Source organism: Agelaius tricolor, unplaced genomic scaffold, assembly GCF_023055355.1.
Source record: "Agelaius tricolor isolate 1412-34295 unplaced genomic scaffold, bAgeTri1.0.p SCAF_11, whole genome shotgun sequence".
Taxonomy (NCBI): Eukaryota; Metazoa; Chordata; class Aves; order Passeriformes; family Icteridae; genus Agelaius; species Agelaius tricolor.
Window position 1 is genome coordinate 2,803,295 of NW_027269271.1, and position 25,912 is coordinate 2,829,206.

At 52.0% G+C, this 25,912-nt stretch overlaps 2 protein-coding genes across 8 annotated transcripts in view; both read left to right on the forward strand.

Moving 5' to 3' along the window:
- The window catches only part of RGS8 (regulator of G protein signaling 8), a 29,062-nt gene extending 20,835 nt beyond the window's left edge, over nucleotides 1-8,227 (forward strand). For all 6 annotated transcript variants that reach the window (XM_071435819.1, XM_071435820.1, XM_071435817.1 and 3 more), the window contains one exon: nucleotides 437-8,227. In XM_071435819.1, the coding sequence (XP_071291920.1) occupies nucleotides 437-619 (183 nt within the window). In that variant the 3' untranslated portion in view covers nucleotides 620-8,227. The remainder of the gene's footprint in view (nucleotides 1-436) is intronic.
- An 8,082-nt stretch (nucleotides 8,228-16,309) lies between these two features.
- Nucleotides 16,310-24,467, forward strand: RGS16 (regulator of G protein signaling 16). 2 transcript variants are annotated; one of them, XM_071435825.1, is made up of 7 exons: nucleotides 16,310-16,494; nucleotides 17,851-17,952; nucleotides 18,303-18,374; nucleotides 18,425-18,496; nucleotides 18,630-18,691; nucleotides 20,466-20,632; nucleotides 21,856-22,424. In XM_071435825.1, exons 1-7 carry the CDS (start codon nucleotides 16,415-16,417, stop codon nucleotides 22,054-22,056), a joined length of 756 nt encoding a protein of 251 aa, XP_071291926.1. In that variant the 5' UTR covers nucleotides 16,310-16,414; the 3' UTR covers nucleotides 22,057-22,424. The 2 variants fall into 2 exon arrangements, with proteins under 2 accessions (XP_071291926.1, XP_071291925.1); XM_071435824.1 differs by lacking the exons at nucleotides 18,303-18,374; nucleotides 18,425-18,496 and having other exon boundaries at nucleotides 16,312-16,494; nucleotides 21,856-24,467.
- The last annotated feature ends 1,445 nt before the right edge of the window (nucleotides 24,468-25,912 follow it).

Here is a 25,912-nt window from a genome sequence, read left to right on the forward strand (position 1 = left end):
CTATGGGAAAAAATCAAACAGTTTATTTTAGATCAGCCAAGTTTGGAGACATTTAATAAGAATGTACTAATGGATTAAACCCAGTTGAAAGTTTATTCACCCATTTATTAGGCATGTGGTGAAGAAGAGAGGGAGCAGGAGAGGGGTTAGGCTGAGTCAGCAGCTTTAGGTGATGTGCTGCCTAAGAGTCTGAATGAAAGTCATTTAAAAAGTGATTTCAGTAAAAATAAAGTGATTTCAGAAGTGCTCAGATCACTATAAACCCAACTTTTCCAGGCTTGGGGCAGAATTCACAGCCCTGAATCACTGTGGGGGCTGTTCAGGCATGGGCAGGGGTAGGACCTTGGTTCTGCTGCCATGGCAGAGAGGGAATGAGCCATGTGAAGGAGGCCAGCTGGACACTCAGTGCCAAACTCTCTTCTGCTGCTTTCCCCAGGTGAACATAGACTTCCAGACACGGGAGCTGACCAGAAGAAATGTGCAGGAGCCCTCCCTCTCTTGCTTTGACCAAGCTCAGGGGAAGGTGCACAGCCTGATGGAGAAAGACTCGTACCCCAGGTTCCTGAGATCCAAAATTTACACAGACCTGCTGTCTCAGACCCAGAGGAGGCTCAGCTAGGACGGCCACGGGGCCCTCAGAAACCACGTGCTTCCCTCAACAGCCAAATCCCATGTCCAAATGTGAAACTTGCTTGGTGTTCAAAGCAGTGGGAATGGGAAAAGAGGGAGAAGGAGCAGAGGAAGCTTCCAGAGAGTGATCCAGGCGTGGTATTAAGACTCTTTGACTATCTGTGCTTTTTTTGTTTTTTGTTAGCAGTAGCACCTTGCAGTCGTTCCCTCTGTCTAGCACAAACCCACAACCCTCTCAGGGTCACCTGTGGGCAAGGCAGGTTTCCTTTGAAATGGCTGGGTTTTTGGTGTGTAAATAACACCTTTCCATCCTTCCACACATCTCTCCCTGTCTCTCACCTCTCCCTTGTGCTCAGGAGGGCTCCAAGGGCAGTGCTGACACTTGGGAAGCCACAGCCAGCCCACCTCTCACCCTGCTGGGGTCTGGGACTGAGGGGAGGGAGAGAGGAGACAAAGGCACAGGGTTCAATCCCTTTCTAGAAGTGGAAACCATCAGCAAACTCAGCTCTCACCCTGCTGGGTGTGGGATTGAGGGGAGGGAGAGAGGAGACAAAGGCACAGGGTTCAATCCCTTTCTAGAAGTGGAAACCATCAGCAAACTCAGCTCACCTCCCCATTTATGGCTTGGCTGCCACCCTGTCACTGCCCCTTTTCCTTCAGGGATGGAGGCTCAGAGTATTCTCAAGGAGCTGAGTTTTCCTCATGAGGAAGGTAATCCCAAAAGCCCTCACTAGGACTGGGCAGGCAAGTCTTCTAACGTGAATGATTGTTTTTTTGTGGCTGTTATTTATTTGTGCGGCAGCTCAGTCTCAGCCATCATTCAGGCTCTGTTGTGCTGGGCACTGGACCAAAGCCCAGCACAAAGGGGCTCCTGGCTGCCACAGGCTTGGTGGCTCCTCAGGAAGGACCTGTTGGAACCCTCTGGCCCTTGCTGGGGTGTAGGAAAAGCACAAAGCCCGTCTGCCACAGCAGATGGCATTTTTCATGGGGTACCTGGCCAGTGGCAACGTGAAAAATCCCTTTTCTATTTTTGTTATTTCCCTTTTACTGACTGTTCCCATTCTCTGAGTGTCCCCTGTGGGTTCAGTGCCCTGCAAAGAGCTCCCCAGGACACAGGCCCTGCTGCAGGGTGCTTGCCCCCAGTGGGACACAAAGCATGGAGTGAGCAGGATGGTGTTGGGGTGTGCAGTGGGGTGTGAGGGGCCCTTTGGCCCTGTTCCCATAGCCTGGATGGCCACTGCAGGAGAATTCTCTGTGCACATGCCAGGGGTGCAGCACCTCCTCTGGGCTGGGCAATAATTCCTTCCATCTGATGGCCCCATTTCCATGGCACTGCTGCTCCAGCTTGGCAGATTCTTGCAATATTTTTGAGGGGAGAAGCAGACAGCCTGTCTGTGGATTGGAGCCGGCAGACCAGAGGTCTCTTTTCTTCATTTAATGAAGGCCTGGAAAGTGACCCCATGGATCTTTTTCTTTCTCTCAGTCATCCCCAGACCAGAGGCTGTGAACCTCTGCTCCAGCCAAGGGTGCTGGGTGGATTTGATACATCAGAAAGCAGCTGATATAGACTTTGTGTAATGTGGTGCAAATGAGGTAGAATGGTTTCTAAAGCCAAGCAAAATGTTTTTGGAAGAAGATAAAAAAAAGTCTGCCTGGATATTAAAAATTACTGTCCATCAATTAAGTAGGAAACAGCTTTTTGAGGCTTTTTGCAAGGATGATGTGCAGGACAGTAGGACAAATAGGATCAAGACAGAGGTGGTAACCATGCTGGGTTTATTCTGGAGGTGCATTCCTGTGTTCTCCATGACACTGAAATCTAAATACATTGCAAGTGCAAACTTTATGTTAGTAGGGAAACCTGCTTTTCAGTGCCTGGTTGGTCAGCAGCAGAATCCTCCAGGTTTTTGGAAGGCAAATCCCATCTCCAGTTAAATTTCCCAGAGGAATGGCCAGAAAGAGCAGCAGTGACCCAGCATTTCTGGCTGTCCCCTGTCCCTGCAGGGACACCTGAGGAGCTGGGGCTGGCCTGTGGTGACAGAGGTGACATATTATTATATATAATAATATATATAATACATATATTATTATATATATATTCTGCAGCCAGCCCAGGCTCAGTGACACAGCTCCTGGGGCTGCTGAGGCCTCTCGTGGGACACAAGAGACACAAAGCTCAGGGTCTGGACATGGCACAGTTTGACACAAACTTTTTGCTGCTTACTCAAAAGTGGGAGCAGTGAGGGACACCTGGAAAAAGCTCCAGATTTGCCATGATTTCTCCAAGGGAGCCAGATCCTGCAGGAGCTGAGTGTCCCAAAGCTTTATGGCAGGCAAGGCACAGTGAGACAGGTCTGGTGAACCTGAGCAATGTGGAACAGGAATCACCAGTGGAAGGAATCAGAGGTGGAAGCAAAGGACACAGAGCCACACATCAGTGCCTGTCCCTGGTGCTGCCTGGGCTGTAGGAAGGTGTCTTGGTTTGGAAAGCCAGGTGTCTGCTGAGGAAGGCAGGAGCCTCCCCTGAAATGGAAAATGTAAACCCCCTCCCTTTGAATTGTTGTAATTTTGAAATTAAGGGGTTCTCAGGCAAAGGTATGGGAACAGGAATAACAGTTCTTTACTAGGAAAATTAAAATACAAATGTAATAGGTACAAAAAAAGAAAACAAAGAAAACAACCCACTGCCAGAGTGAGAGCAGTCCCTGTCCCCTGTGTGTCAGGGGGTGGCACAGCCCCATCCCATGGGGGCTCAGCCCTCCTGCAGTGCCAGCTGTGGCTCTGCTGGAGCAGGGATCCTGCACAAGGGGGGAGTTTTCCTCTGCAGCTCCAGGGCTGCTGCAGATGGGCCTGGGCTCCCTCTGGCAATGCAGGGCAGCAGAAGCTGCTCCTCTGGCAATGCACTGGGCAAAGGCTGCTGTGCTGTCCCAAAGCTCAGATTGGATCCAGGTAGGAATGCTTGGCTCCTCCCCTGGGCGGAGCATCTCCCCATGGGATGATGGAATTGGATCAGCCCTGCAGGGACACTCACTGGCCATGGATAGAAGATAATTAATAATTAATGGCCCATGAACAGAAGAGATCTCCTGGAGGGAGGATTGGCTGTGGGAGAGATGAAGAAAACTGCCCAGTGAACAGCAGAGAACTGCCCCAGCTCTGACAGATGGCAAATAGAACACAGACCCCAGCCACATTTTGTAATGTAAGACAGAAGGAGTCATACCAGCCCCACAGCCCCTGCCTGGGGTAGGGAGCAAGAAGGACAAACCCAGCTCTGCTGCAGTGACACACTCACAGCTTGACCTGCAAGGGAGGATGGAAATCTGCCCTCTCTGGCTGTGAGCAGAGGCTGGGGGAGCTCCCCTTTCCCAGAAATGCTGTCTGCACCCCTGTGTAACCCAGCACAGACTGGGATCTCCCATGGGCATTGCTTTTGCAGTTTCCTCTCCCATCTGGGTCACCAAAAACTGATGCCTTGGAGTGGCTGCCTAGAACAGAGGCTAGACAAGGTTAAGAGAATGAAGTGGGTATTTTTTAAGGGGCTTCAATAGGCACACCTTGGGCAGTCAAAAACCTCACAGAGCAGCTACACCCAGGATGGACAATGGTCGTGAGTTTTTCAGACAATTATAAGTTTGGTCCATTTACATATCAGGGGTTAATCCTCCAATTATAGCTTCAGGCAATGAAGTCATTTACCCTCATTTTGCTCTCCCATAGTTCACTTTTGTTCATACTTTCTGGGGCCTGAGGCTGTAAGGTGTCTTTGGATCACAGGCCCAGAGGAATTGTTTTGTCTGACCAAAATGTGGAGAGAATTAACTACACTTTACATGGAGTTTAGAGCTATGCACTATTACAGGGTAGGACTTGAAAAATACAAAAGTTAAAATCTTAAGGCATCAGCCTGTGGTCCCAGTTTTACTCCCTGCTGCCAAAGGGCAGCTCAGCTTCCCAGCACTGTGGCATCAAACAAATGCTGCAAGTGGTGAATGGAGGCCACCTTGTCTGGCCCTGCCTTCCTCCTCTCCACCTTCCTCTTGCCTGTATGTGCAAAAAGCATTGCAGAGCTGCCCAGCAGAAGGAGGCTGAGGCAGTCACTGCTTTTAAAGAGAAGGCAGAAAGCCATGACAGCTCTCTAGACAGACCTTCTGAGTGGGCTTGGGTGGTGCTGACCTCTAGGGCCAGCTGAGGCACCCCAGCCATGGCTCTGCAGCACCTTGGGGAGGGCCACAGAGACAGCCAGGCCAGGGGGCACAGCAGGAGCCAGGGGCTTGTGTCCAGGAATGTGAGTGGGGACAATCCCCAGGCTCCCCTGGTGTCCAGAGTGCGACTCCCTGGTCATGTCCAGTGTGACTCCATCTCTCCATGAGATCCTCCAGCAGTGTTGGTGCTGGAATTCCTTTCATTTCACATCAGAACTCAAAGAAAACTTCAAAGTGGCCAACACCCTGCAAATCCAAGCTCCTTTCTCTCCTCCATCCACCTGGGGAATTGCTCAGAGCAGGGCACACCTGGAGATGTCATTGCTGCAGTGGTGACAGGAGCTGGAATCAGGCTGGCTGATGTAGGAGAAGTGTTTTTCTCAGTAAATTGTTCCCTCCACTGGGAACAGCATCTTAGAACACAGAATGGAGCAAAAGTATTGTCTGAGGCATTTGAGTCTACCACTTGTTATTTTTGTTGCTGCTCTTGCAGTTTGTCTCTCTGGAAGGAAAGCAGACTAGTTATTTAAAGTAAAATTCTATTTTTCTTAAACAAGAAAATGGCACCAGCTGCTTCTGCTGCTTCTTTTATGACAAATGCTGTTCTGAATTGAATCAAAATAAGCAGCTTGTAGCTCTACCCCTTAAACCAGGGGCTGATCAAGGAAATCATGACTGAGCCAAAGCTTTGGAAAGAGCTGAGTGGTGACTAATTCCCACCAAGGGCAAATATCCTATCCTTGATTCATCTCCTCTTGCTGTGAAAGGGATACTCACCACCTACAAACCCATTTCCCCTCTCCACAAGCACACACCTCCAAAATTTTCCTCCTGTTTGGAGCAATGTTAAAATGTGCCATCGCATAAAGAGAGGGGGAAAAAAATTGGTTCACTCAGTTCTTTTTATTCTGTTTGCTGGCCCATACCCAGTCAGCTCCCAGGTGGATTGATGGCAGAAGGGAAAAAGAGTTTACAAATTTCCTTTTCTGTGAGCTTCACTTGGTGTTAACTGCAGGGTCAGATGCAGAACTCTAATTTGTCTGAAGTTTCTCCTGCTTTGGTCCCTCAGCCAGGCTTGGGATGATTTCCACCACTTTTGGTGGACTCATTAATGCACCAAGGGGTCCCTGCTGCCCATGCTGGGGAGGTGTGAAGGGCAAAGGGAGGGGGAAATTGCTGTGTGTGTCTGGGGGTGTGGGTGGATGAGAGTGCATGTGACTTCATCTGTATCTTATTTAGTGTCCTCTACTACAGAAGCTTTTCTGAGACATAGATGTGCATGTTAAAATAGGAGAATTAGGCACAAATGACATAAACTGAGACCTTTAGCCAGTGTTGTGTTTGCCTCGTGTGTAAGTCCAAGTAGTAGTAGGAGATGTAAAACTCTGCTAGGTTCCCAGTTACCCCTAAGAGCACATGTATCAAACTGAACTGAATGTTCACTGATGATAGACACAAAACCAAAATGTTTACAGCATTCAGAGCAATAGCAAAGCATACCTCATGCCAGTCCTGGAGTGCCTCTCACCTGTCAGTGCAAGCTCTCCCCTCCCTGGGGGCCTCTGGCTTCCTCTCCCTCCAAACTCCTCTCTCCTTCTCTCTCCTGTCCTGGTTGTCTTCCCTCCTCCTTCTCCTCGAAGCACTCCAAACCTTCCTGTCCACCAGCACTGTTTGTCTTCATCTGTCTGAGCCTGGGACTCCCCTAACCTGCCCCTGCTTGCCTCTCCTCCATCCCCATCCCTCCCTCCTCTCTTCTTTGCCTTTCCCTTCCCCAGGCACTCATCTCTGGTCATGCCATCTCCCTCCTACACGCCTCCTACTGCCACTGTAAAGCTCCTAGGAGCTCTTCCCTGCCCGTTATATAAGAACAAAACGTTTCACATCATCTTCTGCATTATCTTCCATCCCTGGGGCTGCTGCAGTCGTCTCCTTCCTTGGTGCTGTGCTCTCTCTGGCATCGTAGCATTATATCCCAGAACTGGAATTAAAGTTCATTTTGCTGCTAGACCAGAATGCTTCTGTCTACCATGCACCCCTTGGGCTTTGCAGAGGCTCATCTTGTCCCCAAGTCTTTTGTCTTCCTCCTTTTTCTCCTCCTCCCATGCAGGCTGCACGTGCAGTGCTTGTGGCAGGGGCTGGCTGGGGCGGAGGGTGTCCGTGCTGGGGTCACTCACAGCTGGGCACCCCTGTGGCTCTCTGGTTTATAAAAGCAGTCTCAATAAAGGTGTGTGGGTTGTATTTGCTCAGCAAAGTCAGTCGCTGTGCTCTGTGCCTCCTGCAGGAGGATGTGTGTCTAATCTGAGGCTGCGGTGAACTCGGCGCGAGTTCAGCGAGCTGAGGCCGTGGGAGGGAGGTGGCACAGGGGGACGAGCTTGTTACCAAAAACATCCAACACTCCTGGCAAAAAGGCACGGGAGAAAAGGCTGTGCCTGCTTCTGGAGGCACCAGGGAGCTCTGGGGACCAGCTGTGCTGTGAATTGTTTGTCTCAAGCAGCCCCACAGCTCCCAGTTTGCCTCACGTGCTGCGTGCCCCAGGCTGGCTCTAAGGCTTGATGGATGAGGAGCTGCTCAGCTTTGCATTTCTAGTGTGGGTAACAGCTTTATCCTGAGAGAAATGTCTTCATGTTGCTCTATCAGTGCCTGCAGCCACCAGCTGAAAAGCAGGGAGGGGAAGGAGGCACCTTCTGCTGTGTTTACTCCTGCAGACCTCTGTAGGACTCCTGGAAACAAAGAGAGCAGGGTACAAGCACACCCTGGGGTAGATCCCCCTTCCTTAAGAGCCACCACTGAAGATCTCATCTCCTCATAACCTCTCCCCCCAACTCCTCTGTGAGTTACCCAAACCAGAGCTCAGATTTGTCCTGAAGCTCCTTGGCATCTCCACCTTGGTGGGATGGCAGTGTCCCCTTGAGGACCTGACTACAAACCCACACACCCAGCAAGGCTGCTTGAAATAACAAAGATACCTGGTTCCTCTGCAAATCAGCTCGTGGGTGGCTCAGAAGAGACTGAGGATGGCTCTGCTGCACTCAGTGAACTCAGAAGTGAGCCAGCAGGCAGAAAGAACAGCTCAAAAGTGCTTCCCTGGGCAATGCTTTTCTTTTCAGGAGCTCCTGCTGCTGCAGCTGCCGCCCCTGCAGTGCTGCTGGTGTTGGGGCAGGCCAGGCAGGCTGTTCAGTGTGATCCCTTCCTGCTCAAGGAGAGGCATGGGCTCAGCTCCCCGGGTTCCCCTGCATTAGCTGCTTGTTTGTTAGGCTCCCCTTGTTCCCTGGGAGGCTGGAGAAGCTCCTCAGCCACGCCACAAATCCCCACCAAGCTGTGTCACCACGCTGTGCAGTGTTACACCCCTGCTGTATAGACACCCTGAGGATGTAATAAACAGCCTGAGACTATTTGTTCTCTGCCTGAGTGTCTGAAAAGCTGTAGTCCTGGGAATGGAGGGGTGTCTCCCAGCCGAATTGCTGAGGAGGAAGAGGAGGGAAGAAGCTGGAAGGAAAATCCCAGGAGTCTTCCAGCAGCACATTGCTGTCCTACTCTGAGTACACCTCCCTGCTGCTGCCAGTGATGGACTCTCTACCCCAAATCCCAAAACCAGCATGGCCAGAGGTGGGAACAAGTGCTGAGCCTGCTCCCTGCATCAGGAGCAGCAGTGGGGGACACACACAAGCTCCTGGGAAAGGGAGCAGTGTGGATGGATGGATGGATGGATGGATGGATGGATGGATGGATGGATGGATGGATGGATGGAGCATGATGACGTCACAAAGAGCAAACAGCAAATGAAGAGCTTTCTCCAGACCATAAAAAGCTACCCTGTGCTCCAGCAGGCAGCTCACACTTGGGCCTCAGCTTGCTCCATCCTGGTGGGGTAAACGAGGGAGGGATGAGCAGGAGTAGGGGCAGAGTCACCAGCCAGTCATGGGGCAGTCTGGGGAGTCTGGAGGGGGCTGGGATTGCTGGGGAAGGGTCAGCCAGCAGCTGAGGGCAATCCTGGGTAGCAAGGGGGGAAGGGGAGGGATTAGCAGGGGCAGGGAGCAGGGTACTTGAAGTGAGGTTAGGTCTTAGTGGGAAATTGCATGGTGAGAGATTGGCTTGGTTTGAAAAGCCAGGTGTGTGCCAAGGAAGGCAGGAACCTCCCCTGAAAGGGAACATGCAAACACACTCCCTCTGAATGATTATAATTTTGAAATTAAGGGGCTCTCAGGCAAAGATATGGGAACAGGAATAACAGTTCTTTACTAGGGAAGAAAATAAAAATAAAAATAACAATGCAGTAATACAAAACAAAGCACTGCCAGAGTGAGAGCAGTCCCTGTCCCCCTGTGTGTCAGGGGGTGGCACAGCCCCATCCCATGGGGGCTCAGCCCTCCTGCAGTGCCAGCTGTGGCTCTGCTGGAGCAGGGATCCTGCACAAGGGGGGAGTTTTCCTCTGCAGCTCCAGGGCTGCTGCAGATGGGCCTGGGCTCCCTCTGGCAATGCAGGGCAGCAGAAGCTGCTCCTCTGGCAATGCACTGGGCAAAGGCTGCTGGGCTGTCCCAAACCTCAGATTAGATCCAGGTAGGAATGCTTGGCTCCTCCCCTGGGCGGAGCATCTCCCCATGGGATGATGGAATTGGATCAGCCAGGCAGGGACACTCACTGGCCATGGACAGAAGATAATTAATAATGAATGGCCCATGGACAGAAGATAATTAATAATTAATGGCCCATGAACAGAAGAGATCTCCTGGAGGGAGGATTGGTTGTGGGAGAGATGAAGAAAACTGCCCAATGAACAGCAGAGAACTGCCCCAGCTCTGACAGATGGCAAATAGAACACACACACCCCAAGCCACATCCTACAACCCAGGACAGAGATTTACTGCAGGAGCCATGTGGGGCTGCAGTGAGGAAGGGCTGAGCATCTCCTGAGCAGCTGTGGCCAGCAGGAAGAGCAGTGACCTGGATCTCAGCTGGCCCTGGACACACCGAGGGCTCCCACCCTGCCTGGTGCCCCTCTCCCTGTGAAAGGTGAGTGTTTGCTCTGTGCTCTGCACACACACGTGTTGCATTTAAAACCAAAAATTAAATTTTCCTCTGGAAATGGGTCTAGTGGAATATATCAGTCCCTCTGGCTTCTTTCTATCCCCCCTATTTTTGCCCCTAAATCCTTTCTTCTGCTGTTTTTCCTTTTCATCTGCTGCTTCTCCCCTCAGCCTGTCGCTGAGCCAAACCCATCTGAATGCATCCAAGGAAGGATCTGCCATTAGTGCTGCTCTGTCTCTCCTCTTAGTTAGGATATATTTAGCCATCATCTTTAAGCTTTTTTTGCTGGCTGTTCAGTGGCTTTAAAAAGCAGGTGCTGGGAACGGAAAGAGAAGATTAAAAGTACCTGCTGTCAGCTACCTCTCCTTGTGCAGCTGTGCAAAGTGAGCACGTGGGCAGAGTGGGTAACAGCTGCCCCTTGAAAACCTCATTTGTAATTCTAATTATTCTTTTTTATTATTATTATTATTATTATTATTTCAACAATCTCTTTCTGCACTGCTACAAATTTCCAGAGCAGCTATTTCCTCCCGTGCCTCATGTGAATGTGGAGTGTTGGGAATCCATCAAACTCCTCGTGGGTGAGGGTGAGGGATCCTTCATGGGCAGCTGGGATATCCTGGATGGGCTGGGCAGGCCCAGATGGAGCCAGGCTCACCTGCAGCCACATGGATATGGTGTCCCACAGCCACCCCTGACTGTCCCTGTCCCACAAGCTGTGCCCATGGCCCAGCCCCAGCTGCAATGTGGCTGCTCAGGGGCCACTTGCAAATTCTTGGCTGCTGTCTCAGCCTTGGCAGCTTCCCTGCTCCTCCCTGGCACCATCAGAGAATTTCTCAGGCTGGGAAAGATCTCTAAGATCATCAGGTCTAAGCCAAACCCACCACCAAACCCCATCTCCTTGGCTTACTTCCCTCCTTAAACACATCCAGAGCTCATCAACAGCTTGCAGGTGGAGGAAGGGGCTATGCAACATGAGCAGGGCCTTCAATCCTCCCATTTCTGCTCCTTTGCAGTCAGCACCTCCCTGATTTCATGGCAGGAGTGCCTCCAGCTTTGCCCATCCCTGATTGCCACCTCTGTGTTTCCCCTTTGGTTTAGGAGGAATTGGGGACAGACTCCTTGGGGAGCCTGCCTGCAGTGAGACCCAAAACATCAGAGCTCAGCCTGGCTCTTGCCCTTTTCCTTCTGCCTGCCTCCCCTTCCAAAACTTTTTCTGCATCTTCCCCTTATTCCACTTGAACAGTATAAAACCACAAAAATACCCCTGCCAGAAACTCTCCTCAGAGCCTGGCTGTGCACTGGGGCACATACACAAGGGCACTGTGCACCCTGTCACCAGACCCTTGTTTTCCCACTCCCCACCCCATTTCTGGGGCTGAAAACTTTGGTTTTAGTGTTTTCCAAAGTTGCTGGCATTTTGCAAATAACCCAGAAACACCAATCCCTGGGGCTGATGGGGTGTGTGTGTTTTCCTGCTGGGGGTGAAGCCAGCCAGTGGTTGTACCCCCATAAATTTTGTCAAAGGGTGGCTATGGGTGCCTTCTCAGCCCAGCTACCTCACAACCCTGTCACCAAACCCTTGTTTTCCCATTCCCCATCCCATTTCTGGAGCTGAAACCTTTGGTTTTAGTGTTTTCCAAAGTTGCTGGCATTTTGCAAATAGCCCAGAAACACCAATCCCTGGGCTGATGGGGTGTGTGTGTTTTGCTGCTGGGGCTGTACCCCCCAAAATTCTGCCTGTGGGTGCCTGTGGGTGCCTTCTCAGCCCAGCCACCTCCTAGCCCTGTCACCAAACCCTTGTTTTCCCAATTCCCCACCCCATCTCTGTAGTTTGGGACTGAAACCTTGGTTTTAGTGTTTTCCAAAGTTGCTGGCATTTTGCAAATAACCCAGAAACACCAATCCCTGGGGCTGATGGGGTGTGTGTGTTTTCCTGCTGGGGGTGAAGCCAGCCAGTGGTTGTACCCCCATAAATTTTGCCAAAGGGTGGCTGTGGGTGCCTTCTCAGCGCAGCTACCTCACAACCCTATCACCAAACCCTTGTTTTCCCATTCCCCACCCCATTTCTGGAGCTGAAACCTTTGTTTTTTGTGTTTTCCAAAGTAGCTGGCATTTTGCAAATAACCCAGAAACACCAATCCCTGGGGCAGATGGGGTGTGTGTGTTTTCCTGCTGGGGGTGGCTGTACCCCCCAAAATGCTGCCTGTGGGTGCCTTCTCAGCCCAGCCAACCTCCCAGCTCTGTCACCAAACCCTTGTTTTCCCATTCCCCATCCCATTTCTGGGGCTGAAAACTTTGGTTTTATGTTTTCCAAAGTTGCTGGCATTTTGCAAATAACCCAGAAACACCAATCCCTGGGCTGATGGGGTGTGTGTGTTTTGCTGCTGGGGCTGTACCCCCCAAAATTCTGCCTGTGGGTGCCTGTGGGTGCCTTCTCAGCCCAGCCACCTCCTAGCCCTGTCACCAAACCCTTGTTTTCCCAATTCCCCACCCCATCTCTGTAGTTTGGGACTGAAACCTTGGTTTTAGTGTTTTCCAAAGTTGCTGGCATTTTGCAAATAACCCAGAAACACCAATCCCTGGGGCTGATGGGGTGTGTGTGTTTTCCTGCTGGGGGTGAAGCCAGCCAGTGGTTGTACCCCCATAAATTTTGCCAAAGGGTGGCTGTGGGTGCCTTCTCAGCGCAGCTACCTCACAACCCTATCACCAAACCCTTGTTTTCCCATTCCCCACCCCATTTCTGGAGCTGAAACCTTTGTTTTTTGTGTTTTCCAAAGTAGCTGGCATTTTGCAAATAACCCAGAAACACCAATCCCTGGGTGATTGGGTGTGTGTATTTTGCTGCTGGGGCTGTATTCCCCAAAATTCTGCCTGTGGGTGCATGTGGGTGCCTTCTCAGCCCAGCCACCTCCCAGCCCTGTCACCAAACCCTTGTTTTCCCAATTCCCCATCCCATCTCTGTAGTTTGGGGCTGAAACCTTGGTTTTAGTGTTTTCCAAAGTTGCTGGCATTTTGCAAATAACCCAGAAACACCAATCCCTGGGGCTGATGGGGTGTGTGTGTTTTGCTGCTGGGGGTGGCTGTACCCCCCAAAATGCTGCCTGTGGGTGCCTTCTCAGCCCAGCCACCCCCCAGCCTGGACCTTCCCGGTGCAGATGAAGCCCGACCCTATGGCTGGGAGGTGGATTGGCGCTGGCAGGGCTCTGGGAAGGCAGCCTGGCCCCAGGCGTTGCGACACAGAAGAGTTTTTTTGTATTCCAAAACAAGGGCTGATAATGGAGGGCACGGGGCCGGAGCCGCGGGAGGCTGCTAAGCTAAATGAGACAGGAAGCACGTAATTCAATTAGATACAGAGCAGCATGAAGACATCTGAGTACACACACGGGGCTGGGCTCAGAGGCTGTTGCATAACCCTGGGAAGGGCTGAGCAGGATGAAATACCTCACCCAGGGCAGCCCATGCCTGTCCTGGAGCAGCCCCACGGCAGGGGAGAGGCAGAAAAGCTGCTCCAGGGAGCACAGGGGTCAGCTGGGGCTGTGGCACGGTGGGCACAGGGGCTGTCCCAGCCTTGGTCAGGGGGACTTTGCTGGAACAGCCCAATCCTGCTCCCAATCCAGGGCTCAGACCTGACACTGCCCTGAGCCCCAGAGCCAGCTCTGCAGCAAACACCTTTGTGCCTCTTGTGGTCCCCAAAAAGAAACAGCCTTTGAGTGACCCCTTCCCTTCCCTTCCCTTCCCTTCCCTTCCCTTCCCTTCCCTTCCCTTCCCTTCCCTTCCCTTCCCTTCCCTTCCCTTCCCTTCCCTTCCCTTCCCTTCCCTTCCCTTCCCTTCCCTTCCCTTCCCTTCCCCAGCTCTCTCTCTCTCACCATGGGCAGCTTCACTGTCAGCTTGGCCTCACCTCAGCCCAGAGCTTCAAAAGCTGCCACAGGGGACAAGGTAAAAACCTCACACACACACACACACACACACTTGTCCAATGCTCTTTATTTCTCTGGGGAAAAGCAGCAGGGAAACAGGGCCTGAAGCCAAGAGGGGGGCTCAGCAGGCTGTAATGTCAAGGCAGAGATGTGCAGAGTTTCTCTGCTCTGGCTCACATCCCCCAGGCTGCTCACCAGTTGCAGTTGCTGCCATGCCAGCTGTGTTTTTGCCATAGTTACATTTGCTGTGAGCAGCACGTGGTTGCCAGCACGGTGGCTGTGCCAGGCTCCATGGAGTTGCAGCCAGAAATCATCTGTCCCGTGTGCCTGGCACACGTGCCCAGCCTCCAGGAGCTTTTCCTCTCGGCATGACCTGCTCAGACCCTGCCTCAAACACCAGGCAGGGTTACCAGAGCATCCTGTGACTCTGCACATCTGCAGCTGGGAGGATGGGCTGCAGCTCCAGAGGGGAAAGGGACAGAGGTGGACGTTCCCACAGCATTTATATGGAAAAGCCAGGGAGGAGATGGAGATGTGGGGGATGAGGAGAAGGGGCATTGCCACCCTAAACCCTCTGGTCACCTGCTGCAGCTGGGAGGTGAGTGCCAAGCTGCTTTGGCGTGATCTCCAGCTCTCCTTTCCAACCCTGACCCTTGAGTGGCTCTGTGGAAGAGCAGAGTGTGGGTGCCAGGAGCCTGTGCCCATGCCCACGTGCCACTGCTGCTGTGACACCAGCGTTCCCAGTGTGCTGCTCAACTGGGGTGGAGATCCAGGCTGGTGGGGCCCTTCCAAAACTGATGCCAAGCACATCCTGTGGCTGTGCACAGACATTCCCAGCAGCTGTACAGGCAAAGGCAACCTTCCAGCCCTCTCTCCTTTACTCTTCCATTTCTTCCCTTGAATCCACAGCAAGGATCACGGCTCTAATCTTGGTTTTAAGGCACAGAGAAGACATGAATAAGAGCTTGGTGTAGCTCCAGCCATTTATCTGTAGCTGAGTATCTGCTAAGCAAGAAGGCTTAAACTTGATTATTTGAGTGAAAATCCCCAGAGCCATCAGGAGAGAGGCTGCTCTTCCATGAGGAGCTCAAAGTGAGTGTTCAGTCATTAGTCCTGATGTGATGCATCCTTCCTGTCTGTCCATGAGCAAGACCATTCTGTGCCTTCTGTAAGTGATGAGAGAAAGACAGGACTCTCCTTTACTGCTCAGTGGGGCTGAGGTGCCTCATGCTCCTCCTGAAGTCTCCCACCCAGATATCCTCATGCTCCTGCTCCCAAAGGCAGCTCGAGAGGAGCCTTTCCCCCTTGCCCAGGGCCCAGATGGCTTCGTGCTGCCACTCTCCTGGCACAGTTCATCTCTCCTGGGAAAGCTGCTCTGGCAAAGGGAAAGATGCTCTGGCAATGTGCTGTGGGTGATGAATGCAGGCAGCAAGGGGAGGAGACAACCTGAGCTCTGGAAAAACGTTTGAGCTGGGAATAGCAGGGAGGAAGGGAGAGGATGAGGAGTGGAGGTGGCAGCTGTGGCCTTGTGCTTGGCTGGCCATGAGCAGGGGCTGTTAAGGTCACTCCCTCCCAGAGCTGCTGAGCTGGGGAATTGCAGGGAGGGCAGCTCTGGGATTCTGTGTGAGCCTGACCTCACCAGGGCCCTGCTGGTGCTCATGGACCTCTGGTTCTTGTAGCCCCAGACCCTGGGCTTTGCTGCTGTGCACTGCTTTAACCTTTTCTCTTCATTGTTCTCTTTTGTTGGTTCTCATGGACCTCTAGTCCTTGTAGCCCCAGACCCTGGGCTTTGCTGCTGTGCACTGCTTTAACCCCTTCTCATTTTTCTCTTTTGCTGGCTCAGTCCTTCCCCTCCAGTTTTCCAACCTCTCCCTGGCTTTTAATCTCCTTTCAATTTCCAGGTCTCATCAGGATCCTCCATTATCAGATGCTTTCCCAGGTTTTGGCTCCTTTGATGTGCATCCCTTCCCTCCTCTCAGCACACACACCCAGCAGGGAATTTGTGATGAAGAAGTGCAACTTCAGCCAGCACATTATATATCTATTACATATTCCAGCTGTGAGCTGGCAGTGCCATTAAAGAGAAGTGGAAACATTAAACCCTCCTTCTCCATCTGCATCCCCGCAGGAAGCACAAACCCTCCTGACCCTGCTGGGGGCTGCCACCCCCTGCTTTAACCACTGGGGCAGAGCTCTGGAAGCCCCGGGGCAGCGGAGTGGAGCAGCAGGATGGAGCTGACGGCTCTCTGCGAGGGCTGCAGCGTCTGTCCTGTCCCTGCTCTCCCACCCGCCGCCGCTTCATCAGCAGGCTCCACACGTCGCTGGAAAACGAGCCTGTTTTTTCCTGTTCCCGAGGAAGCGGCGATGACTGTGATGCTCAAGGACGAGCCTGGGCCTCCCACTCTCCCCTCCCTTAGCAGCGCACACAAACTTACCTAAGCTCTCCTCTTCAGGGGCGCTGCCTGAGCAGCTTTTGGTTGGCTGGAGGCTGCGGTGATGCTGGGTCCCCCTCCCCTCTCCCGGCCCATATAAAGCGCGGCTCCGCTCCGCTGTCGCAGCCGCCAGCCCGGGACCGCGGGGCAGGTGGTGCCCGCAGCCGCCTCTCGCAGCCCCTGGCACCCCCGGGAGGAGCCGATGAGTTGCTGGATGCCTGGGTGCCCAGCTCTCAGCATGTGCCGGGGCTTAGCCGCGCTGCCCATCACTTGCCTGGAAAGGTAAGGCGCTTTGGGAGGCAGAGGGGTCGCACCTGGACCAGCCTCTGCTGCCGCCGATGTGATGGTAGGGTGGAAACCGGGATGCACAAAGTGATTCCTTGTGGCTGCATCCCTTCTGCTCCCCAGCACGGGAACACGGAGGTGAAACCAGCGCAGGGACAGAGAGAGGAGGCTGGCCAGGGCTGTACAAACACACCAGGGGTTTTCTGGCTCTGCCTCTGCACAACTTGCTCCGAGCTGACAGCAGCAGGAGTATTTTTGTCAACACTGCCGAACTGTTCAGTGACATGTTGCTCCTCCTGCCAAGCCCCACGCTGCCGGCTTGACATTTAAACCCTGATTTTTTGTATGGGCGCCTGGGGACGCCTGAGCGAGCCGCGGGCACGCAAACAGCAGCTGGGCCACAGCACCTCGGGGGCACCCTGGGGACAGACGGGAGCCGCTGCCTCGGGGACACCCTGGGGACAGACAGGAGCCGCTTCTCCTGCCCTGCTGCTGCCGCAGACACCTCCCGGCAGGGACGTGCCTCCTCCGTGCTTTCGCCGCGGGGACAGGCAGGAGCATCCCAGCCTCTGGCACAGGAGCATCCCAGCCCCTGGCACGGGAGCATCCCAGCCTCTGGTACGGGAGTATCCCAGCCTCTGGTACAGGAGCATCCCAGCCCCTGGCACGGGAGCATCCCAGCCCCTGGCACGGGAGCATCCCAGCCTCTGGCACGGGAGTATCCCAGCCTCTGGTACAGGAGCATCCCAGCCTCTGGCACAGGAGCATCACAGTCCCTGGTACAGGAGCATCAGTGCTGCCTCCCAAAGCCATGGGGTAGGTGGATGGCGCTGCCCTCCCCAGGGCCTGCTGACAGGCTCCTGGGAGCCCAGGGGCACCCCGAAAATCAGAGCAGGGGAGCAGCAGCCTGGCAGGCAGCAGGGGGATGCTCCCGCTGTGCCGAGAGGAAGGAAATCGCTGTTTTTCCAGCGGTTTGGGAGCAGCGGAGTGATGCCGGGAGAGTGGGGTGGGGAAAGGAAGCAGGATAGCTCCGGGGAGCTCGGGGGGGGCTCCAGCAGCTTTTACCTGTCCCAGAGGAAAGATCGCGCTTTATATTCTATGTGTCTCCGCCTGGGAAGCGAGCAGGAGAAAACGGTCCCCCAGGCTTAATGCGCGGTTGCCAGGGAGCAGGGAAAGCAAGGGGGGAGCGTTTATTTCCCATAGCAGAGGGCCAAGAAGTGGCTGAAGCTGGGGGGCGAGGGCTGTCCCCCCGAGCCCGAGGGGTGCAGCCCCTGCCAGGGGTGGGGGCGGCAGACCGATGGTCCAGAGATCCCATCTCACCCCTCCCTCCCTCCCTCCCTCCCTCCCTTCCAGAGCCAAGGATCTGAAGACCCGCTTGGGCATCCTGCTTCACAAACCCGAGCTGGGACACAGGAGTGGGAGCTCCAGCAAGCTGCAGCTGGGCTCCAGGCGCAGGTAAGCCAAGCACGGCTCTGCCCCGGGTGCAGCCCGTTCCCGAAGGATGCTCCTGCCCATCTGCAGCACAGAGCACAGAGCACAGAGCACGGCTCCCCCTCCGTGTAGTCCCACCCAGGCGGGCCGGGAAGGCGGATCACTCCCCTGCTCCAGCGGCTATAAAACCCGGCAGGGAACGGATGCTCTGGCATTAGGCACAGAGAGCAGGGCCCTGGCAAGAGGCAGGGATCCCGCAGGGCTCCTGCCCTTCCTGGTGCCTCACACCAGCGGCTGGGATCCCCAGGGAATGCAGGCAGCATTAAACACAGAACACTGAATATCAGTGCTGAGGGCAGGGGGTTTTCCTGCAGAGGAGGCTCTGCTGGGCCAGCAGAAAAGGGCTCTTCTGAGCAGCCCCTAGAGAGCCTGCTGGACTCGTGTCGGCACAAAAGGGCTCTTCTGAGCAGCCCCTAGAGAACCTGCTGGCCAGCAGCATGGAGATGAGGTCGGGTGAGCCATCAGGGAAGGTGAAAGAAAGGGAGGAGAGAGGAAAGAGAGCCCACAGGTAATGGATGTTGGCCCCTGGCTTTGGTTTCCTGCTGAATGCTGCTGTCTCCCGTTGATGGAGCTGCTCAGCTGAAGTGCTCCCGTCCCTCACCGCTGGACAGAGAGCCTCACATCCTTTTTGTCTTTTCCAGAAACTCCTCCCAAGAGGTGCTGGAATGGAGGGAGTCCTTTGACCAGCTCCTCAAGAGCAAAAGTGAGTAGCATCTTGTTTTCTTCTCTGGGTGAGAGTGTGTAGGACAGATGTACTCACAGTGAGCTGTATGACTGGAGTCAGTGTAGGATGAAATCTTGCCTCCTCCTCAAATGAGGTGTTTGAGGGTTCAGAAAGGGTCTCTTTCCTGCCCAGATCTGAGGCACAGGGCTCATTGCCTACCCTTTCCTCCTGGCTGGGTGGTTTTGGGGGGCAGAAGTGTTGTCTCACTGCTGCCTTGGGACAGGAGCACTGTCACAGGCATCCCCTGAGGAGCAGCCCACCAGGGGGAACGTCATGGTACTCCCAAAGCACCCTTTCCCCACCCTGGGGAGAAGGCAGTGTCTGCTCTGGGTGGCTGGTGGAAACAGCCATGCAGCCACCTCCCCTCAGGCTTGTTCAGACAACTGCATTGCTGCCCTCTGTCTGTCTGTCCTGTGCCTCCGGGGATGGCTCTTCCACAGGGAGCAGGAATTCAGCTGTTTGAGTGGATAACCTTGCCCTTTTCCTACTCTGGGATCAGCTGTGTGTCTGTGGTGCACAGGGCTCCTGTGAGATGCTGGCTCCCTCTCGCTGTGCAGGCAGCTCCTCCAGACCCAGAGATGGGACCTCTTTTTTAGTCCCACACATCATCCCCTCCTTACATTGGGCTCTGCACAATTGCAGACTCCAAAAACAGTTTTTACAATTATAGAGATGATCACTCCAATTATAATGAGAGCCAAAATGAGATTGCTGACTATAACAAGCCAAGACCTTCTAATTATCTATTTACCTTTAAAAAACTATTACCTTGGCTGAGCTTTGCAAAATTCAAATGCCAGAAGAGCCAAATTTTAATCCAAAAGTAGTTGTCTACCTTAAAAGCTCTTCCCCAGCCAGACAAAGTCCTTCCACAGTGCTAGTCTGGGGCCAAATGTATTTTTTTTTCTGTTGTGCCTTTTGCAGCTTTCCCAAAACCCTCTGATTTTATGGATTCCCCCAGTCATCCCCTCCTTACACTGGGCTCTACACAACGGCAGTCTCCAAAAACAGTTTTTACAATATTTTTACAATTCTACAATAGTTAGAGAGGATAACTCCAATTATAATAAGAGCCAAAATGAGATTGCTGACTATAACAAGCCAAGACCTTGTAATTATCTATTTGCCTTTAAAAAATTATTACCTTGGCTGTGCTTTGCAAAATTCAAATGGCAGAAATGCCAAATTTTCATCCAAAAGTAGCTGTCTACCTTAAAACCCAGACAAAGTCCTTCCACAGTGCTAGGCTGGGACCAACTGTATTTTTTTTCTCAGTCTTTCTCACGTGCTGTGATGGCTAATGAGCATCTCTAGCTTTGTAACTTAATCCACCCTCCCAGCACAGCTTTGAAATCCTTGCTGCAATTACTCTCCCGTCCTCAGCATCTCGTTCCCCCCAGATCTGGGCTGAGAAATCAGAACCAAGGCTCCTGCAGCGTTCCGATGCGTCAGCGCGCTTCTCCTTAGGTAGAATTAGCTCTTTCCCGAAGCTGTAAAGAAAATACTCTGAAGCCTCATTACAGAAAGGTCAGATAAATAAAACCAGAGGATTACTTGTCTGTGGGAAAGGATTTTATTGGAGTCTAGAGGCCAATTAGCGGTGTCTCAGAGGGTGGAATTTGCCCGGAAGGAAAGGAAATCTGTGGATGTCACGGTCTGAGCTCCCAGGGCAACGCTCCCCAGGCAGTGTTTGCTGCTGGCCCTCTTCCCCTCGCCTCCTTTGCCATTAACTGCTCTTCTCTCCCCTCCATAGGTGGGGTAAATGCATTCCACACCTTCCTGAAGACTGAATTCAGCGAGGAGAACCTCGACTTCTGGCTGGCATGCGAGGACTTCAAAAAGACCCGCTCGAAAACCAAGCTGGCCTCCAAAGCCAACAGGATCTTCGAGGAGTTTGTCCAAAATGAGGCGCCCAGGGAGGTGAGATCATTTTCTGTCACATCAAATAGGGTGGGAAAGGAATGAAATATCCTGGTGGGTTTTATGAAAGTGCTGTTGGGTCAGTGGGAAGGTGTGCTCTTGTTCATGATCTAACATTGTGTGATCCATCACATAATGTTGGAACAGAAATTGAGTCGAACTGTGAAGTGTAGCAGGCACAGGGCCTGCAAGGCCTCCCTGGTGGTCAGTTGTCTAGGATAGGAAATGCCTAGTCATGATGACTGGACCAAAAGAAGCCCCTCTTCCACCTTTGGACCCTTGCTATTGCTCTGTAAGATGATAGGTCACTTTTGCCTTGACCCCTACTATTGAACTGTTTCCCAAAACCCCTACACCCTGTATAAACCCCTATTTCTGCCCAGTTTGAGAGAAGAGCTGTCACTGAGACCCTTGGCAGGAGCTGCCAATAAAGACACCTCTGTGGAACCTCATACAGCCTTCTCCTCTCTCTCCCTGTGTCTGCCAAAGGCACTTAGCAAGCAAAGAGCTGAAAATCACTAATGAGCTGAGAATCACCAAAGAGCTGATCTCATGTGGTGTTTGTGAGGGTCCCAAGGACGAGGTGAGAGATGAGAATTTGACTCCATGTTCTCAGAAGGCTGATTTATCATGATATGATATGATATGAAATTAAAAAATTCTATTCTAAAACTATACTAAAGAAAGAGCAAGGATACAGACAGAAGGCTTAACAAGAACGACAATGAAAGCTCGTGACTGACTACTCAGAGTCTGACACAGCTGGCTGAGATTGGTCATTAATTAAAAACAATTCATATGGAACCAATCAAAGATGCACCTGTTGGTAAATGATCTCCAGACCACATTCTAAAGTAATCAGATAATTATTGTTTTCATTCTTTTGTGAGGCTTCTCAGCTTCCCAGGAGAAGAAATCCTGGCAAAGGGATTTTTCAGAAAATATCACAGTGACAATCTCACTTAAGAGCTGAGCTTGCTAAAGTTGCCTGTGGCCCTGGAGCCTGCCTGAAGGGCTTGGACAGGTTGTGCTTAACTGGACTTCGCTGTCTGGGACACCCATGGCAGCCAGGCTTGGGGAGACCCCAAAAACCCCAGAGCTGCATTAGTGAAGGGATAGAAAGGTTTGTAACCATCTTCATCTACATCTGAAGACCAACTAAAACCAGGTTTTGTCCTCATGTAGAAGAAGAGCTAACATTTGTGGGCGCTGCTGCCTTGCAGGTGAACATCGACCACGAAACCAGGGAGATCACCCGCAAGAACCTCTCGGGGGCCACCTCGGCCTGCTTCAACGAGGCGCAGGCCAAGACGCGCACGCTGATGGAGAAGGACTCCTACCCCCGCTTCCTGAAATCCGCCTCCTACCAGGACATGAGCAGGCAGGCCGCCAGCCGCGGCACCAGCAAGCGCTCGCACACCTGACCCGAGCTGGGGGACGAGCCAGGGGGCCAGGAACGGGGTGGGACACGGATTGTGAGGGCTGAGGCCTGTGTGGCGGGGGTCCGGCTGAAGTTGTGGGGTTTTAGCAGGATCCCCAGCACCCTGAGCGCTTCAGGAGCTGCCAGACCCACATTCCTCCCTCCTTGGGGCTGGGAGCCCAGAGCCTCCCCTCACAGCTCAGCTGGAGACCTTTGCCACTGCAGACATGGAAAGAAATGGGGTTGAGCTGTGAGTGCACCTCAGCTCATTCAGAGATGGGATTCCCCTGAGCACCCACAACCCAAGAGCTCCCACCTGCTCTCTGATTGCCACAAGCAGCACCCACAGGACCTGCCACTCCTGCTCACAGGGAATGGCCAGGATAAAAGCCCCAAGACTACGTGGCAGTTTCAACTGGAGGGATCCTGAGCCCACCTTCTCCTAATCCCAAGATCCCCAGCACCCTGAGCGCTTCAGGAGCTTCCAGACCACATTCCTCCCTCCTTGGGGTTGGGAGCCCAGAGCCTCCCCTCACAGCTCAGCTGGAGACTTTTGCCACTGCAGACATGGAAAGAAATGGGGTCTGAGCTGCGAGTGCACCTCAGCTCATTCAGAGATGGGATTCCCCCGAGCACCCACAACCCAAGGGCTCCCACCTGCTCTCTGACTGCCACAAGCAGCACCCACAGGACCTGCCACTCCTGCTCACAGGATAAAAGCCCCAAGACTATGTGGCAATTTCAGCTGAAGAGATCCTGAGCCTGCCTTCTCCTAATCCCAAGATCCCCAGCACCCTGAGCGCTTCAGGAGCTGCCAGACCCACATTCCTCCCTCCTTGGGTGTGGGAGCCCTCACAGCTCAGCTGGAGACTTTTGCCACTGCAGACATGGAAAGAAATGGGGTCTGAGCTGCGAGTGCACCTCAGCTCATTCAGAGATGGGATTCCCCTGAGCACCCACAACCCAAGAGCTCCCACCTGCTCTCTGATTGCCACAAGCAGCACAGGACCTGCCACTCCTGCTTGCAGGGAATGGCCAGGATGAAAGCCCTGAGACTTCGTGGCAATTTCAGCTGGAGGGATCCTGAGCCTGCCTTCCCCTGACCCCAAGATCCTCCAGCTGTGTCCTATGCATGCTCTGCATCGAAGTTTCCACCAGTGCAGTGACGTTTTCATCCCTCGCTTGAGCTCCACAACCTTCAGATTGCACCTAATCTTAAGTCACGTGTGTGATGTTTTATCCCTGTTATTGTTATTTATTTCATCATTATTGTTATTATTATTATTATAGCTATATTTATTAGAGCAGCACTGCTGAAAGCACACACGTGTATACCTTGCTCTGAGGAGCTTGTAAATTAAATTATTTTAGCTGTTGTAGCACTTAGCATGCCTCCCACCTTTTCTGTGTAATAATCTGAGAGGACCAGACAGATTTGTAGCACAATTTTGGAGCAAGGTACACCAGTAGCAGCAGGTAGAGCTCCTAGAGAGTTTGGATGGCAGTGCAAGGATGCATGCAGCCCATGCTGTTCCTTCTCTCCCCTTAAAGATGTGGAAGGCATTGCAACTTGTCCCAGGCAGGGAACAGAGAGGTCAAACAGGTACTTTGGTGAGCAACTCTATGGGAAACTTGATTTTCACACATGGGAGAGAAAACCCAGGGCTTTGCTTGGGTTTATAATCGGGTTTGGTGTTCCCTTGGATGGTGAAACCAGTCTGCAGCCACAGCACTTTACCAGGAGCCCATGGAGTGAGCGAAACCATCCTATGAATTCAGTGACTTGGGGGTGGCAGGGACACACCCACCCAGTCCAGACCTGGGGGCAGCTCTTCAGAAAGTCCCTCTCAGCAGGAATTTTGGGGTCCTGGAGAGGTGTGGGTCCCACTTGGCAGCAGTGGTGGGTGGGTGGGTGATGTGGAGCCTGTGCTGGTCCTGGGGAATGTGCCACCAGCACTGCTGCCTGCTGAGAGCTGCTTTCCAGGGCTCTGTTTATCCCCAGAGACCAAACCTGGAGATCCTTATCCCACTGGTACTCACTCCTTGCCAAGGGAACTCTCTTTTGCCCCCCTGTCTCAGCAACATCCGGAGCACAGCATCCTTTGGGCTTTTCACAGCTGCTTGAGCAGAGCAAGGGACCAAAGACCAGTTTGGGGATGTTACTCCGAGCCCTATTCCACCACCCCCATCCTGATCCCACCTCTGAGCCTCTGGCTGTTGTCCTGGCTGTGTTTACAGGGAGATATCAGCTGCTTTCTTATTTATTATTTATTTTTACAACTGGAACCACCTTTGCCGTGTAACTGAAGCGAGCGATGCACAATGGTCTGTTCTCATTGCTGACGTAACGTTGTCCTTACAAAATAAAATAGAATCAAATAAAATAAAAATAAAATAAAAGTAAAGAGCAAAATACCCTGACAACATGGGCTGGGTCTTTATTTTTCTGGTCGTGGACTTTCAATTAAATTTTACATTCTAATTCTGGATACTTTGCAAAGCTGCTTGTGTTGGGTGACTCAGGGGGCATTTCCAGTCACTTTCAAAGTGACAGTGTCAAGAGCAGAAGAGGAAGGGTGAAGACTTTTGAGGCATAAAACTTTGTGGTATTGGGTTTATCAAAGAAAATGGAGTGATTCATAGAAAGCATGAAAGCAGAAGTGAAGCTTTCAATATATGAACTGCCAGGGTATTCAGTGCTGCTTGTATTGCTCATCATTTCTGAGCCCTTTACAGCACTGCAGTTCCCAATATCTGCTATTAGTAAAAACACAAATGTCATAAAATTGAGAGCATGCAGGGAAAAACCCTGCTTTTGGGTCACTGACATAAAAAATACTTGATTTTTGTCAGTAACACACCTGAGGACTGAATTCATTGACAAGGGGGGAACTCTCTGGTATCAGAGGGGTTAAAAAAAATCTTATTCCTGTGCAGAGTGAGGTCTGAGCAGCTCCCTCAAACGCTCTGGGAGGGGAGGGGAAGTTTGCATGGGAAGAGATTTCCATGGAAGCACCCAGGGCTGGAGAGGAGCAGCCCAGTGCAGCCCGAAGAAGTGCTTGGAATAAAAACCCAACAGAAAAATAGTTTTATTTCAGTTGCCTTCTTTCTATTTATTGCATGTTCTGGAAGCCAAAATTAACTGGCCTGCATCAGCAGAGTGTGAGAGGGCTGATGAGGAGGAGCTGGAATCCCAGGCAATAACTCAGAATGTGCATGTTCCAAGGTGTCACTAGGAGCATGTGAAAAATGCCAATTATTTGTTTTTAAAATTTTAAAAGTTTAAGAATAATAAAATGGTTGTAAAAATAGCAATATAATTAGAGTAATAATAATTTGGACAATTTGGATTAGGACAATATGAGACAACAGAAACAAAGAGTTACAGACAGTCCGGGTACCTTTTTCTGGGCAAAATAAGCCCAAAAAAGGACCCACGTTAACAGAGGATTAACCCTTAAAAGCAACAGCCTGTTGCATATTCATACACCTCATCCATGATGCATAAATTCCATTCAAACACAGGATTCTGTCTGGGCAGTGTCAGCTTCTTCCTCTGAATCCTGATGGTGTCTTCATGACTTAACAAGGCAGGAAGAAGTTCATTTTTTCTGATAATGGGGCCATAAATTCTTTCTCTGAAAGATTCAGGTGTCCTGTGGCTGCTATCTGGTGCAAGTCCTTTCTTTCAAAAAATCTTACATAGCATAGTTTCTATTTTAACATTTTGTTATAACCTAAAACTACATTTAGCACACTACTTAAGAAAATGAATACAGCATCACTTTCTAACATAACCCATATAATATTCATTTAATATTTGCCAAAAGCCAACCATAAAATACGCATTTTTTCACAAG